This window comes from Bemisia tabaci, chromosome 6 (assembly GCF_918797505.1).
Source record: "Bemisia tabaci chromosome 6, PGI_BMITA_v3".
Taxonomy (NCBI): Eukaryota; Metazoa; Arthropoda; class Insecta; order Hemiptera; family Aleyrodidae; genus Bemisia; species Bemisia tabaci.
This window is the reverse complement of record NC_092798.1, coordinates 8,744,853-8,761,784: the sequence shown is the minus strand read 5'-3', so window position 1 is coordinate 8,761,784 and position 16,932 is coordinate 8,744,853. Positions and strand designations below refer to the sequence as shown.

General features: G+C 38.9%; 1 protein-coding gene across 2 annotated transcripts; it reads left to right on the top strand.

Annotated features, from left to right (window-relative positions):
• The first annotated feature begins 2,103 nt into the window (after positions 1–2,103).
• On the top strand, positions 2,104–15,927 carry LOC109034639 (uncharacterized). 2 transcript variants are annotated; one of them, XM_019047889.2, is made up of 3 exons: positions 2,104–2,211; positions 6,640–6,783; positions 14,461–15,927. In XM_019047889.2, the coding sequence occupies exons 2-3, from the start codon at positions 6,669–6,671 to the stop codon at positions 15,066–15,068; spliced, it is 723 nt and encodes a 240-aa protein (XP_018903434.2). In that variant the 5' UTR covers positions 2,104–2,211; positions 6,640–6,668; the 3' UTR covers positions 15,069–15,927. The 2 variants fall into 2 exon arrangements, with proteins under 2 accessions (XP_018903434.2, XP_018903443.2); XM_019047898.2 differs by lacking the exon at positions 14,461–15,927 and adding an exon at positions 7,968–10,578.
• The last annotated feature ends 1,005 nt before the right edge of the window (positions 15,928–16,932 follow it).

The following is a 16,932-nucleotide window of genomic DNA, read 5'->3' as shown; positions in this document are numbered from 1 at the left end:
TTCTTGAGATGCAATGTACGTATTATCTAGAGTTCCCAGCTAGATTTGACGAGCAACTTTAGGACGGGGCGGATTATTATAATCTGCGAAAACACGATGAAAAACAAGAATAATTCTAAATAGTGTTTTTTTATTATGTGTATTTATTTGTTTTAATCCGCTCTTCTTATTCCCCTCGAAACTCTTTTGAATTTCCCCGAATTGTTTTCTTAAATAATGAACATGTACAGGACACATGTTGAAAAGAAAGAAATAAAGAAAGAAAAAATCGGTCAAAGCATAATGAAATCTCTTTTTATCGGTCAAAAGTAATGCTCTGACTTAGTTAGAACATCAACATCAACTTGCGTCAGAAATTACTAAGCGAGAAAGCGACAAATGGGAAAAGCGCCTCCAAAAAGTGGCGTAGGCAAATGAACATACGTTGCTACGTGCACTTATTTACCGACTTATTTCTGTTGTTGAATTGTATCATCTCCATAGGATTGTTTCAAAGCTCAGTCGGGGACTTGAAAGCAAAACGGCAACAAACTTTTTAAACGACATGTGACTTTCGGTTTTCAAGTACTCTCAAAGGCAGGGGGCACCTGAATCATTCATTGAAAAGTCTCCTGTTTCCATCCCTTATGAAGAAATCTACTCGTGAAGTTTTGTAAAAGGATGTGTCCCATTAACTAGAGTATTTTGGCCCTAACTTTGGTCGAAAATTGAAACAGCTTAGAATAACGTCATGTATGGTCAAATCGACTCTTAATCATCCACCCTGTAAGAACTTGTCTTTATTTGAGGTGTTTCTGAAAGGTTTTTGCCTGATTTACCAGCACAAAGTAGTGAAGTTTTGCAGTTTTCTCGTATAATTGCTCATTTTCGGTCCTAAATTAGATTGTTTATGTATGCATGAGCATGAGCGACTACCACTTTCATATTCGAATATGTTAATCTTTAGTACACCCATTACAACATATTTAAAGGAGAAAGTGGTAGTCGCTTGTGCTCATGGATACATAAACAATCTACTTTAGGACCGAAAATGAGCAATTATTCGAGAAAACTGCGAAACTTCATTACTTTTCGCTGGTAAATCATGCAAAATCCTTTGAAAAACACCTCAAATAAGGACAAGTTCTCACAGGATAGATGTTTAGGAGTCAATTTGACCATACATGAAATTATTCTTAGCTGTTTCAATTTTCGACCAAAGTTAGGGCCAAAACACCCTCTTTAATGGGACACATCCTTTAATTTTGAATCTGGCTCTGAAGTTGGTTTTTTTTTCTTGGAAAAACGTTTGTAAAAATAGTTGAGGGTGCTCCACAGCAATCAATTTTCAACAGACCAGAAGTTACTGCGTGATCAAGAGCATAATAAGCTACACGAGAGCTTGTTTGAAAACTAATGAGTTACTTTTCAAGATGAGTGTAAATGTTGAACTCGTTGGCTTCATATCTTCCCTCGCACGAATATGAATCTCATTATTTTTGGAACAACGTAAGCATTCGATTTAGCATAGAAACGATGTGAGTATATTCACGAGGTAGTTATTTGATGAAGCTATCACTGAGGTTAAAGCTTGCTACTTTTGCTTAACCTCCGGGTCATTTTATCGACACGGAATAAACAATGTTACGGTTACCTCCGAAGCTATCCATGTTGTACCGTATCGCTGATGAGAGAGAACTTTGATAAGCGGCTTTCTTGACTCTGATAAATTAGGTATGAAATAACGCAGGTCAAAACAAATGCCACCCAAACAAATGATACATGATTTTCGATAACCTTTACATTATCAGTATTTCCCCTCACTTCACCTCATGTTCGCTTTGCCCTTTTCATTTTTATCTTTTTCTTTTTTGTATACGTTCGGGGTTTTCTCTCTCCAGTCGGATGTTAGAGAGAGAGAGAATGACAGAGAGGGGACGTATCGTCGCTCCAGAAACTTGAGGGCGCAAACACTAATTAGGCATGCGCCCTGTTGCCTATCTAGCTCCATGATTTTCAGAGCTCACATAAAAATTAAGCTACGGATACATCAGAGACGCGAAGATTTAACAGAGTTTACTCCCCTCCGACTCCGGCACACTAAACGAACTTATCACTCAGTGATACAGTGATACAGCGATACCTATTCACCTCGTCCCAGTTCGAAACCTCCGCCCATCCGTATTCATTGGAATTTTTGGAAATATTACACATCCTCTAATAATTCTCTTGGTAAGTGTGATTGAGATAATTAAATTTTTAAAAAATTTAAAAAATAAATTTTAAACTTTTCAATTCTCTAAGCCAACTAGAGTATGTAAAATTGAGCTCTTCAGCCGGTAGAAGTGTGGAAATCCAACATTTAACAAGCGCCATCGGGTGTTGCCACTTGTACGCCACAAAAAACCGGCCATAATGGAGATGTTGCATGTGTGAGGAATTTGCAATTTGACTGTTGATTCTTATGTAAAAGTTCGCGAGAAAAACGATGGTGCTACTGGTTTTTTCTGAAATCATCTTCGAAGCTCAAAAGCAAATTGAGGCCAAAATGGAGGGGATATCCCAAGCTATCCTGAGAGTCCACCTCTACATCAAGACGAACTCTCCATGCAAAGATAGAGAGCAAGTACAATAGCAGGGTTGCCGTGTTTTCAGTTTTGGAGTCCCCAAATAAAGTGGCAGCCCTGTCAATGTATTTGCTCCCTATCCTTGCATGGAGAGTTTGTCTTGATGTAGATGTAGACTCTCAGGATAGCGTGGGATATCCCCTCCATTTTGGCCTCAACTTGAGAGCTTTTTCTGAGCTTAAATTGGGAGTTGATTTCAGAGAAAACCAGTGGCACCATCGTTTTTCTCGCGAACTTTTACGTAAGAATCAACAGTCAAATCGCAAATTCCTCACTCATGCAACATCTCCATTCTTGTTTTAAAAAATAAGAAATTTTTCCCTAGTTACGATATCCACCTTTTCTATCCATGAAAGTTTCCACAATGAAAAAAATCGGTTATTCACAGTCGGGAAACAATTGTTACTGTTTATATGCTGTAAGTGGATTCCAAGTACTACCGAGTTTTCTAATCGTAGTTACAATGTTACTCTCGTGAGAACAATAATTTTGGTCACGGAGCATTGATTTTTATCGGTACCAAACGAATTGTTTCCATGCAATTGACTTTGTAACTTCGACTGCACTGATAAACGTATTTGTGTTCCTCTGCTACTTTTGGTTAATATAGGAAGTGAAACACAAACCAACACAAATTTTGTGTTGATTTTGGTACAGTTTGCGGTGAATTTGCGCAGAGAGCAATGGAGGGACTGGAAAAATGCATTCCTTCGATTGAATCGCTAACATTCACCACTCGTTTTTTTTTTAGTAAAGGACTACGTGCAAAACGGGCCATTTGAGGCTCGGGGCGGATACCTTTGAGACTTGCCCTATTCATTCACCTAACAATGCCCCATCTTTTCCCAAAGTTCCAAGCCCCCCAAAAATTTTGGGGAGACGCGGCGGGGGGTCAAAGTTAAAAACCGGCAAAATTTTCGCGAATTTATTACTCGAAAACCAAGAAGTTTTCGAAAACGCGGTTTAAACGAGCGTGTTCAGCGTGACGAGAGCTTTCAGAAAATGTATAACATCATAGGGTTTTGTCAACTTCAGCTCGAGTTATCGCCTCCGAAGCGCCGGAACGCTCAAAAAAGACCCCTTATTTTTTCACGTTTGGGCCGATTTAAAAAAAAGCCATTTTTTTATTTTGATGAAAAACTGATATGTTGTTCCTGACTCTCTGTAGCCCCTCTGGCTCTTTACCGCATGCTGGGGAAATGTTTTGGTCGCGAGTTATAAGAGCGGAAAGCAGCGAAGGTCGGGAAAATCGGCTATTTTAAACTGCGCGCGCGGCGTTGATCGGAGGGAAAACGTCCCCTCCCACTCAGTTCGGCGAATCACACTCCTCTGCCGACCTCGCATTGTTGCCGCATGTCTCCTGATCCGTCGCCGCGCGCAGTTTAAAATAGCCGATTTTCCCGACCTTCGCTGCTTTCCGCTCTTATAACTCGCGACCAAAACATTTCCCCAGCATGCGGTAAAGAGCCAGAGGGGCTACAGAGAGTCAGGAACAACATATCAGTTTTTCATCAAAATAAAAAAATGGCTTTTTTTTAAATCGGCCCAAACGTGAAAAAATAAGGGGTCTTTTTTGAGCGTTCCGGCGCTTCGGAGGCGATAACTCGAGCTGAAGTTGACAAAACCCTATGATGTTATACATTTTCTGAAAGCTCTCGTCACGCTGAACACGCTCGTTTAAACCGCGTTTTCGAAAACTTCTTGGTTTTCGAGTAATAAATTCGCGAAAATTTTGCCGGTTTTTAACTTTGACCCCCCGCCGCGTCTCCCCAAAATTTTTGGGGGGCTTGGAACTTTGGGAAAAGATGGGGCATTGTTAGGTGAATGAATAGGGCAAGTCTCAAAGGTATCCGCCCCGAGCCCCAAATGGCCCGTTTTGCACGTAGTCCAATCTTCAGAAAAGCTAGCTGGCATTTTCTCTTGAAATTGTTAACCAAAGGCTAGTGTTATTTTGTGTTTTACTTTCCGTATCAACCAAACTTTTGTATTGAAACTCTCTATATAGAAAGTTGGGTAGGGACCTATTGCAAGACCGACGATGCATTTCTCTCTGTATCCTCTTCAAACTTTGGGGGAGGGGGGGCTAAAATTATAATGCGGACCGGTGCTGGAAAAGTATTGAGCTATGAAAAAATCTCATTTTGATCCTGAGAAGTGACACCTAATGTCTCTTAACTTGATCCAGACTAACGCTCAATACTTTATAGCTACTTTCTATACTATAAGCTCCGAGACCTCTTAAATTTGCATATCTGGCGACGCTTAGTTCCAACGTTCCACCGGGCCGACTTTCATGATTATCGCGGCTATCAACAAGCAATTGTCTCTAGATGAGTGCGCTTTATTTAGATTATGAAAATATGACCCATTTTTTTTTAGATTACGTGATACAGTTGCGAATTCCCCCATTTGAACTCCCCCAGGGAATTTGAAAACAACCTGGAAAATCAGGGAATAGTCAGGGAAAACGCTCAGAGTCAGGAAAATTCTTAGTTTTTTCTTTTAATTTTTCTTATTTAGGCATGCAATCTATACTATAAGCTCCGAGACCTCCTAATTTTGCGTAACTGGTAACGCTTAGTTCCAGCGTTCTATCGGGCCGATTTTCATGATTTTTGCGGCTATCGACGGGCAATTGTCTCTAGACTAGCCCGCTTTATTCAGTTTTTCAAAATATGTCCCAGGTTTTTTTTTATATTACGTGGTAAAGTTGCGAATTCTCCCGTTTGAACAATGTACATTTTTATTTTTTGTATAGTTTGTTTGAGCGTTCTACTGGGCCGATTTACAAGATTTTGCCGTTATTGACAGGTAATAGTCCCAAGACAAGCCCGCTCTAATCAAATTTTGAAAACAGAACCCAAGTGTTTTTATATAATAGTAGACCAGAGAGCTTAAGGAGAGGGACAAAATTTGAACTGAGCGGGAAATGTTGAATCTTGAGCTATTAGTAGGGTAAAAGAATCAAAGGTATGCTCCTTTGCTACTATACAGACTATCCAAAAGCGACGAAACGCTCTATTTCGTTTCGTTTTAGTCTTGGCGTGAAGTTTGAAATAATTACTGATTTTTTCATTCGATTCTTTTTGGTCCAATCGCTCCCGGGCAGAGGGAGATGGGACAAATGAGAGTCGGGTATGATAATCTTTTAACGTTTTTTTTTTGTCATTCTTTTGTCGACGCGGGGCTAAGGGAGCGCGAAACACCCTCTGGGGGTTGGGCCGCGTAGCGGCCAGGGGGCATAGCCCCCTAGTATACTCTACTCTTTCTTAGAGAGAAAATAGGTTGCTCGTTTAGGCGTAATTTTGGTGGACTGATTTTTGCAGGCGATTGCACTTGTCTATTGCACTTGTATAAATGAACAAAATTCTGCCATTAGAAACTACAATATAAAAGCACTTTTGTGCATTAGAGAAAATCACGGCACACGCGTTGTTTCAAAACCGAGCCTGAAATCGTACCTAGTTCACGGAAAAATATGGATTGCTGATTTAACAATTAAATTTTTAAAACATATGTCCAACATGTATCAAATGTACATCTTACAATATAGTGGAAAAGCTAATTCAACCACGGGGATGGTTAAATAAGGGGCTTGGAGGGACGGCACATGAGTGTAGTTTTCGAAAAAATGTATATATTACTGATTTCAAGTAAAACCAGCCATAATTCATACTCTGTGAAATATTCGCTTTCAAAGTCCAATTTATAGCATCGAAAAGTCAGTTTGAACTTTTTTTCACCATAAGGATCCATTTGATTGCGAAACGTCAAACACGTATTTTTCGAAATTGCAAAAACTGCACTTATGCGCCTTGTCCTCCAAGCTCCTCAAATCAGCATTTTTTTATTGTAAATCTACATTGAAACATGTCGGACACTTTTTTAAACTGCAAAATTGTTAAATCAGGAATATAATTTTCTCCTTGTTCCTAAGTTATTTAATTATATTATCCTATTTTCTGTATTATTCAACATGTCAAGGCTTTTTATCAAACTTTGATAAAAATATATTTTATATTGCAATTTAAAGCTCGGTGACGCTGACTTCGAGTCTCGATCATGGCAGGAACGGCCAAAAGATGCATAGGCTACCTTCGCACGTGGTCGTATTTGGGTTGGACCTTGACCGGCCTTATCATCTTATCGGTTTTTTCTGCAGTATCTGCGGATGATAGTAAGTATAATCAAGTTGAAATTCATTAGTTTGTGTTAGTGCTTGGGACCAACATAGTTAAATTTAAAACGAAACATTTTTAAACATACCATTACACACTGAGGAAAAAAGTATGGTTTAAGCGACAGTGATATGAAAATGGTAATCATCAACGGGATCTATATATAGTCGCAAAGACCTTACCTCTAGTAGTGCTTATCACCAAAAGTACAGTAAATGCCACCGGACGTCTAGTGAACTTTACCCTGGAGTAGCATCTTGTGAAAAATCAAGTAGAGTTTACCATACTTCTGGTAAAAATTGCCATACTTTCTCTCAGTGAAACATTGCACTAACAATTCGTACTTGTCTCAGCACTTAACGTATTACTTAAATGCTGTCATTACGATCATGGGAAAAAACTATGATAACTTTAATTGTACTCCTGGCTGGCGCAACCACACTTTCGTGGTGATTCTTGAAAGTTGGCAATCCTGTGTTTCCTCCATTTAAACGCATGTAAAATAATCGATTCTAGGCGATTCTCATTCGTCGTGTTTTTCTACGAGATGTCAGTTTATGATCGTGATTGAAATTCCAAATTTTTTACGCTCAACCAGGACCTGTTGATGGAGAATAGAGCCCCAAAATGACCAACGTCCACAATAGCCTTACAAAAACTGAGAATAATCGAAGTGAAAAATACCCTCCCCCCCCCCCCAAAAAAAAAAAAAAAACCAACAGTAAACTCAAGTAAATACGACAGAATACAGATCTTCTGAGGCGGCGATAAAATAAAACGGAGGATTGATATCCACATTTGAGGGTAGCTGAACTGCTGAATATTTTTAAATTAGCCCGGCACGGTTTTATAATTATTAAAAAGAAACTGAATAACGGAGTCCGTTCGTCGCTATTATTTATGATAAGAAAAAATTACGAAAATCAATCAACCTAAAAGATTGAAGCATCAGTAACTAGTCTACAAACTTTCAAAGATTCAGAGCGAGGCCACCAATGATTCTTCGGTAAGCAACTCTTGCCATCGATGCGCTGTATCGAGTATATAGGGGGTCGAGATGATCGCATAGGTGGTATGCCACGTATATGCGCCAAAAAACCCGTGTATCATCTTGGGAAAATGGCAGAAACTATCCTTAATTGAAAATAGTTTAATCTATTGTTTCATATTTCTGTGCACGCAGACGACTACTACTATGACAGTGTGGATGACCTTGATTATTATGAAAACTACAACATAGATCAGCTACTCGCACTAAGAGACCCCCGGTTCTACGAATTCAACTTCGATGAGGACTTTCTCAAAAATCGACTCAAGAATGTTGCTGTCGTTACTAACACTTCTCCTAAACAATTCCGGGACGAATTAAGACTGCTCGTCGGGTCTGTAGGGGCTGGTTTTTCATCATCGCCATCTCTGGAGATAGCACGTCTCCAAAATAAATTCAATATTTCAGACTCCTTCCCTGCAGTTGTCAATCCCAGTGAAGGAATGCAATTCCCGAATACGATTACTCTTGGTAGAGTAGCGCTCATGTTCCCTCAATACTTCAGATTTGATTTGGTGAAACTGGTGCGAAAAAATGAAATGGGAAAGCTTACCGGTTCAGATTTCAACAAGAATTGTCAATTTTTGTACGAAAAGCTTCCCGGAATCATCAAGCATCCGGAGTTTGCAGGTCTCATACCCACCTCTAGCGGGAGCCTCGAAAAAACCGCGTGGAAGAAGCTGATCAAGGCGTATTTTACCTGGCAAATTTGTGACATCGAAGAAGCTGAAGTGGCGGTGGATGAAATTAGGAAAACTGTTGCTATCGGACTAAGACGAATGCAAATAAGCCGATTACCAGATGCCTTGAGAATTCAGTTTTTGAAGAAAACACGCGAACTTTCTGATTTTAACAAGATGCCCCAGATAGATTCAGCTTTCGATTTGTTTCTACCGTCGTTTGATGAAAGTGGTGAAAAAATTGAATTTGGCGATTACAAGATGATGTAGTGATTTATTAAAATCCGCATCGTAAATAAAGCCACGATAGGCCGCGACATCTATACTGTAAGCACTCAAGCCTATCCCAACTAGAGTATAAGAATTAAAGAACCTCAGGATATATTTCTTAATCGAAATTTCATGCATGATAATTCAAACACTCTGGAAAAGTCCAATTTAAGGAATAATATATTAACGTTTATAGTTTACATATTTTACATATTGTTTTGTAATATATAAACGATACATAGTTTACATATCGCCTCTGAGAAATAACCCGAATGTGAAATTAATATATACAGTTCACAAAGTAGTAAGTGAGTTCGAAATTGCCGCGAAAAACGAAAAACCATCAGCGGAGCTTAAATTGGTCACTGAAATTAAAAGGATCATTCAATGAATCTTTCACGTAACGAAAATGGATGTCTTACTCTAGTGCGCGGTATCTTTCAACTTGTTAAGGAAAATTCAGCACACCCAGAAAATTGGTCTGCAGTACAAAGAACATTGAATTTACTTTGATTGCCGCTTTGATAAAAGTACACTTCGCTTTTTGTCAAGCGGGAAGTTTAAAACTGTCAAAAAAGAAAACGATCATTTCTCCTTTATGGGTTAAATTTGGAAATTTTTGATAAGCCATTAGTGTCCTACGCGCGTAATATTGTGATAGGGATATGTGTGTTAAGGTGGTTTTTTTTATTCTCTTTAGTGACGATTCTTGAAAGTTACCAACACTGTTTTTCCTCCTTAAGCCTGTGTGACACTACCAAAATACTCCATTGAAAGGTCAAGTTCAAGTGCTGAGATTGGTCCAAGTCATCGAATAAGCCAATAACAACTCCTGACCTTGATATTTTGATGGTTAGCTTTGACAGCGTGATACAGGCTATTGAGATGTGCGTAAAAGCATCGATTCTTGTTGAGGCAGTTTGTCTCACCTAAAATTGACATTTTTAATTGCCTGTGTCACACTATCAAAGCTTGCCATCAAAATATCAAGGTCAGGTGTTGTGATTGGTTTGTTCGATGACTTGGACCAATCACAGCACTTGACCTTGACATTTTGATGGAGTATTTAGAAAGTGTGGCACAAGCTATTGGTCTCAAATGGAGGAAAAAAAGTGTTGCTGACTTGCGGAATTGCGACTATTCCTGGTCAATGTCTAGAGAAGGGTGATCGTCATCAACTCGTCGCTTGGCTGACACAAGGGCTTAACCACACATTGAGATGAGCCTGGAAAATCATTGAATTTTACGGGGGACAGGGTTCATTGCAGAGTATAGTTACGCCCTTATGTCAGGTAGGCGATGAACTAATACTAACCCAGCGTAGTGAAATAATAAAACGGATGAGTATGAGGTACCTCAGCCCACCTCTTCTCCAGTGGCGTGGCGTGAATTGCGATATATCGATTGCTATGCCATTTAAACCTATGAAAAAAGATCGATTATCAGGGTGTTCGCAGCGAACACCTTAGTAATCGATTCTTTACCATAGCTTCAAACGGGGAACTATCAAATCTATCATTCACGCCTTGCCGCTGCTCTTTTCAATGAAAGCGTCTTTGAATAGAGTCTTTTCATGTGTCTGGTTTAGCTGACACTCGCTGAAAAACACAACCGAATTGCTGGATTCTTGTACTGAATCACTCCAAGATTTCTTGCCCTATGACTGAATTTGTATGCAGCCCCCCTCTCCTCCAAAAAAATCACATTGTAAGTTTTATTCGGCGTTTTAAGCCGAGGAAAAAGATTTCATCGTTGTAAAGGTATGCAGACAGTACGTCTACAGAAAAAAGGGCTACCTTTTTTAGTCTACAGTCAAAACGTCTACATTAAATTGCCTACTGAAATTATGTCTACAGATTAATATGTCTACGCTATTAAAATGTCTACGGTTTGTTTGCCCACTTAGAAAATGTCAAAATATTTATGTTGGCCACTGAAAATATATAAAATATATTTCTAAAATAAAAAAATAAATAAAATATATATAAAATACACATGATATTTATAGGGTCAATTATTCGCGAAATAGGACTCACAATTTTTACGCATCAGCTTCTGCAGCATCCACAGCCTCGTCCTGTCTTTGGGGATACACTTTCAAATGAGATTCTTACCAGACGACATAAATACGTACTTTGACATTTTTGGAGTAGGCAGTCAAACCAAAGACATTTTAATACCGCAGACATATTTTCCTATAGACACTATTTTATAGGCATTTTCATGCAGACATTTTGACTGTAGACCAAAAAAGGTAGCCTTTTTTTTTGTAGCCCTTTTTCTTTTAGACCTACTGTCCGTAAACCGTTGTAAATTTTAGATAACATATCGATGGCTACAGCTGTTAAGTGTGTGTCTCATTTGGAAAGTTTAATAATTATAATTGTGTTTCATCTACTTCATGGAAAACCGATCAACATTTCCCATGCAATTTTGTTTTGCCTTGTTTAAGTGGGTGCATGAAGAAATTCCACAGAAAATTTCAATCGAATTTATTTCCGCTCAAACAATAAAATATGAGCGGAGACATGCAGCATAATTAGTTTAAGTGCAGCATTCTGTTGATTTTCACATCAATTTTCAGCACTCAAAGTGAAAAATAAACGAAATTTATGTAAACTAATTATGTAATTGTGTTTAAATGCTTCAACTCCTCTGCGAAAAAATCATCTCAGTATTTCTATAATCCGCACGTATCAACAGGGGCGTAGCTAGCAAATTTCTCTGGGGAGGGCCATGGGACCACCTCTCGTGGTGAAGAGAGCGGGGGAGGGGGTGAGGAATGGAGGATCCCGTTTTTCTGGGGGGGGGGCAGCCCCCCCCCCCCCCTAGCTACGCCCATGCGTATCAACACCAAAAATTCGAGTTTTACTGTACACAAATCTCGATATTGGAAGTTCGTTAGTCGGAGTGATATTCCGAAACTCCTCTTTCCAGTTGAAAAATCTTGTCATTTTAACACTTCAGTACTCCAATTAAAATATATGCAAGGAGAATGCGAACATTACGACACTCGCACTCAAACAAGATGACTCATAGCTAAGAGAAATAAAGCTTTGTCGTCCTAGAGTCAGCATGCTCCGCCCATGTTTACTTCAGATGTACAAGAATGGCTATAAACTACTTAGGAGCGTATCATTTCCAATGAGTTTGTTATAAATGCGCCATAAAGAATCATATTAAAGAGGGCTGAATATTCTTTTTGTAGCAAAAAATAAAACTTATGAATGAACATCGACTGAAAATGAAGATAGTGTCCTTTCAATGCATTCACTGGTTAAAAGAAAGATCATTTTAACGCCAGGAAATTTTTTTCTTGGATCATGAATAATTACTGCTGCTTAATTTAAAGCTACTTTCTTGCTGAATCCAAGCATGCATGTTATTCTTCTTCTTAGAAAAATTCAGTTTGAATTGAAATACTAAAAAATTCTCTTAAACTTTATGAATTTTTCATTTTACCAGGTTGATAAATGAGTATTACCTGGTTGATATTTCGGAATATACCAATATCAGATGAGGCAGTGTCTCACCAAGGATCGATTGTTTTGCATACATTAAGGGTTATCTACAGCTCCGCGAAGTAAAAAATTTCTCCACGCAGGGGGCGCCTCTGCTGTGTTTTGATATTAAGGGCCACGTAATTAGAGTTCGTACAGCTTATAGTGAGTCCTTGAGCTTATATGCAAATTATAGGAATTCCTGTTAAAATCGAAGAGTCATAAGTTCTAGCTATGACATTTTTCTTCGTTTTGATACTTAAAAAGATATGTAACGTAATTTCTGAAACCCTGCGACTTGATCCTAGAAAAAAGTAGGGTTAAGCAAAATGACTTGATGCGACCAATCACGTGCGATCTCTCTCAGTAGTTGCAGATATCTCTCTCCCACCATGAACTCTCTCTCCCGCACGTCCAGGCATCCCATAAGAGGAACTGGAATCAAATGTAGCCTTTATTAATAAACTAAATAAGCTCGTGTTTGGTTTTTATAATTCCAAACATATCGACGATGCAAGTCGGCAATCACATAACTCGGACGTCGCAGACTTCCTGCCATACTTTATTTTTTAAACGGAAAACTACTCAACGGCAATTCTTTAGAACTGCCGTGGTTTGCCGTGAAATTCTGGAAAAACTTTAAGGAATGTTGTCAATTCGTTCTCCTTTAAACAAATATAATAGAGGCGGAGATTTTCAGACACCGCGAACGAGTTCTGTGATTGCCGATTTATACCGTCGATATGCTGCTAGAACTTATGAGTCTTAGAATTCAATATAGCTGTTGTAACTTTTGAACATTCACGGATTTCGGAGCCAGATTTTAGTAGCGTGGCGTGGTGGTTTTTTCCGGAACCACTGCTGAAATTTCACCTGAAAATGGAGGAAAAGCGATATTGTCAACTTTCAAGAGTCGTCATTGCCCCTTGGTTATCTCTTTTGCTATATATACACGACCAAAGAAAATTTGGAGACATTTGTGTGACCTTTTGAATTAATTTGAGATGAAACTGCGTCCTTTGTTTCTCACGTTAAGTTTCACTTACTTAATAATAACAACTTGAATTGCAAACACGCTGCTTTTGTAAGGAGAAATTCTTGATTCATGCACCATCAGTATCATCGTCACCACTGTATAAAGCATGCAAAACGTAATCTTCGGTTTTCTGCAGGGGAAAAAATTTGCTTTAAAGCGCTGGATATTGAGCCTTACAATCATAGATATGACAAGCATGTTTATACAACGATGAGTCAAAATCTGCGCAAAATACTTGAGCCGAGCGGCTCAATGTTGTGCCAATGTTGAACACATAGGTGATATTAAACCATTATTTATTCACTATTCCGTTTATACTTTTTTAAAGTTTAGTCAGCATGACCATGTTAAAATACGGCCGCAGTATAAATATAATATTTTTCAATAGTATCAGACTTTTTTATAAATATTTTTTTACTTTAAAGTTTATTCAAACTTTAAGTAATAATATTAATAAAAAATTATTACTTCAATACTGATTTTAATACTATTTTTTTAAAACGTGTGTACAATATTCCATATTCCATACGAGAAAAATAAAACTTCGAGATACTCATACTTTTTTCCAAGATAAAGTCATACCTGAAAAGATTGACAGTAGTGTGACAATATATTGGATAAATACTTCGTCATACCTGTGCTAGCCAATTTTTTTTTTTTTTTTTACATTTCAAGTATCACACGAGGGATAATCCTACGCTATAGCATCCCTAGTACCCCCCCCCCTCCATCACTAATCAAGCTAGCCCTAGATAACCGTTGTTTGAGACCATCAAACTCGGGTCACCTGGTCGGGAATCGAACACAGAACCTCCTGATCATAGAGCAAGCGCTACACGGAAAAAAAAGCACGAGGTTTTCTGCATGATATGGACATTTCCAATTAATTGTGTTAGCACCCCAATTAATTATGGTATAGTACCCCAATAAATTAGGTAACTAACCCAAATGTTGTGGTACTACCCTGACTTGAGTTTTGGTACTACCGCAATTAATTAGAAATGTCCATACCATCCAACAAATTGGGGTAGTACCACAATTTTAGGGGATAACCCCTCACGCTTTTTTCCGTGATATACAACCACCACGCTACGCCTCAGGAGGCCGTCCTAATTTGATCCTTGGTCTTTTTTTCCGTACAGGCCACAACCACAACGATGTAATTGCAGCCAACGTTACATCTGGATCCATCCTCGATGAATATAGAAACCACTCAATAGATCAGCTACTTTCCTTGAGACGCCCCTTGTTTTATGAATACAACTTTGATCCGGAACACCTCGAGGAGCGACTCATCGCAGCTGCTCTCCGTACTAAAACTCCGCCTGAGCAGTACAAATATGAGCTCAAATTATTGATCGGGTCCGTCGGAACGAATCATCAAGATTTTCCAAAGCGAGACCTCATGAAGAAGTACGACGTCCATTTCTCCTTGCCTAATAACATCGATCCTGATGACGACTTACTACCGTTTCCTGACATGATCACGTTCGAAAGATTAGTTCTCATGTTTCCTCAGTATTTCAGATTCGACCTGGTAGAGTTAGATGTTCAACACTTTAACCCTCAATGTCATACGATGAATTACGTACTTCCTAAAATCATTAAATATCCAGAATTTGCAGGTCTCATTCCCTCTCCTGATACAGCAAAGGGCTTCAGTGGTTATGAAAGAATGTTTTTGATTAAAGGGTATCTCACCTGGCAATTGTGCAATGTCGTCGGGGCTGAAATAACAGGGAGTATTTAAAAGATTTAGGAGCTATCGGTATGAAACGAATTGAACTCAGTCGTGTGCCAAATAACTTGAGAATTCAGTTTTTGAAGGAAAAGGGTTTATTCGGGGGCGGTCAAGTATTCCCTCCTCCTACTGGTAACGAGTATTCTACTTCCTACTTACGTATATTTGATTGCATGACGGATTCCGATAAAATATGTAAAATAGTCAATACTTTCTTATCTTATTGAAAGCAAATGATTGAAAAGTGCATTTGCTAATGAGTTCCAAGCAATTTTAGTAGGTCTAACACACAACTGAGCGTCATCCTTGTTCCTTATTACCACTGTCTCATATGGATTGATGTCGCAGTTTGCCTCTCATCCAGGAAGAGGGAAGTTTTCGAATTGGCTCCCGCCCCTCCACACTTATTGGCTCCTAATTGGCTTAAAAATAAAGTTTCCTGTCCTAATGGTCAAATTGGCTCTCGTTTGAAATGAGTGACGCCCTTGACTCGCTAGCACGCCACGCATACGAGGCGTGTAGTACGTGAATCACATTCTTCGTAAGAAATAAAATTAGATGACATGAAAAATAAGTGCATGTTACACACATTTTAAGAGGGAGAAATAAAACTCAGGCTCAAGCATAAATGTCATTAAACTGAACGGAATACCTATAGTGAGTCAACATTATCTTGAGTGGGAAATAAAGCAGAAAAATACGGAAATGGATGCGGAAAGGAGACTCAAAGCACCTCTTCCACCAAAGCTTCCCCTCCCCCTCGAATCTAAAAAAATCCGGAAGAATTCAGAGACATATATTTAAATACTAAGGCATTTGGTTTAAGTACATTTTTTGACTGATTAAATTCATTGGCTCTCAAAATTGACTTCTTTTTCTTTTTCTTGTTTCATCTCTGCAATTTATGCCTTTTTGAATCCATACGCTTCAAAATATTCAAAATTATAAAGAGGAAGGCAAACCAGTCACACGTAATTTGGCCTTCTTACCTAAATCTGTACAATGGGTGAATTTGGGCTGAAATCGGTCGTACGGAGGCTAAATTTGGGGTTATCTTGTGCAAGAATTCTTGCATTCTTTGGGGTTATCTTTGTCTCACCTACCTTGGGAAAGAGTATCATTTCACTAAAAAAAACTCGGTAAGTGCAGCTTTCCCGTGGAAATATGTGGACTTACCTACTGCTTTTTTCCCAAAAAGTCGTAAATTTTTGCGTGGACTCTGTTTTCACATACCTCAAGTTTCTTTGCAAAATAAGGGGCTACGACGCCCTCTGACCGCTTTGCGATTCAACCTTTAGCGGGCCGATCATTGAAATTGATAAACAAAGCGATAGATAAAGAAGACATAGGGAGTATGGAGCTTTCCTATTGGTTGAAATGAGTGCTTCCTCAAGACTAAGGGAGAGGACGATGGACTAACTATCGGGTCCCTCTTGGGTTGCCGTTACTTAGTCTATTACCTACCTTCTTCATCCATTGCAACCACCCGCTTCCACCAATAGGATCCTTCCATATCTCTTTTGTCTTCTTTGTCTATAGCTTTGGCTATGAATTTCAATAATCGGCCCGCAGGAGGGCTTCGCGCCTCGGGCGTTGCGTGTTATTCTCATGAAATGATATTACTGAGGAAGATAAAACGAATTTTGTTGTTTTAACTGCATCAATCAGTCTGTTTACGTTTGAATTCGAAGGAAACTCAATTTCGATTTGGGCGTTACTGGACTCCTCAGTAGCTCATTCAGTAGAATTCCCTAATTCAATCGCGGAGCTTGATCCAAAAAGCTAGCGGCGAGGCGTGAATAATCGATTATCGATATTTCCCCCATTTGAAGCCGTGGTGAAGAATTGATTATAGGAAATTGAAGTATTGATA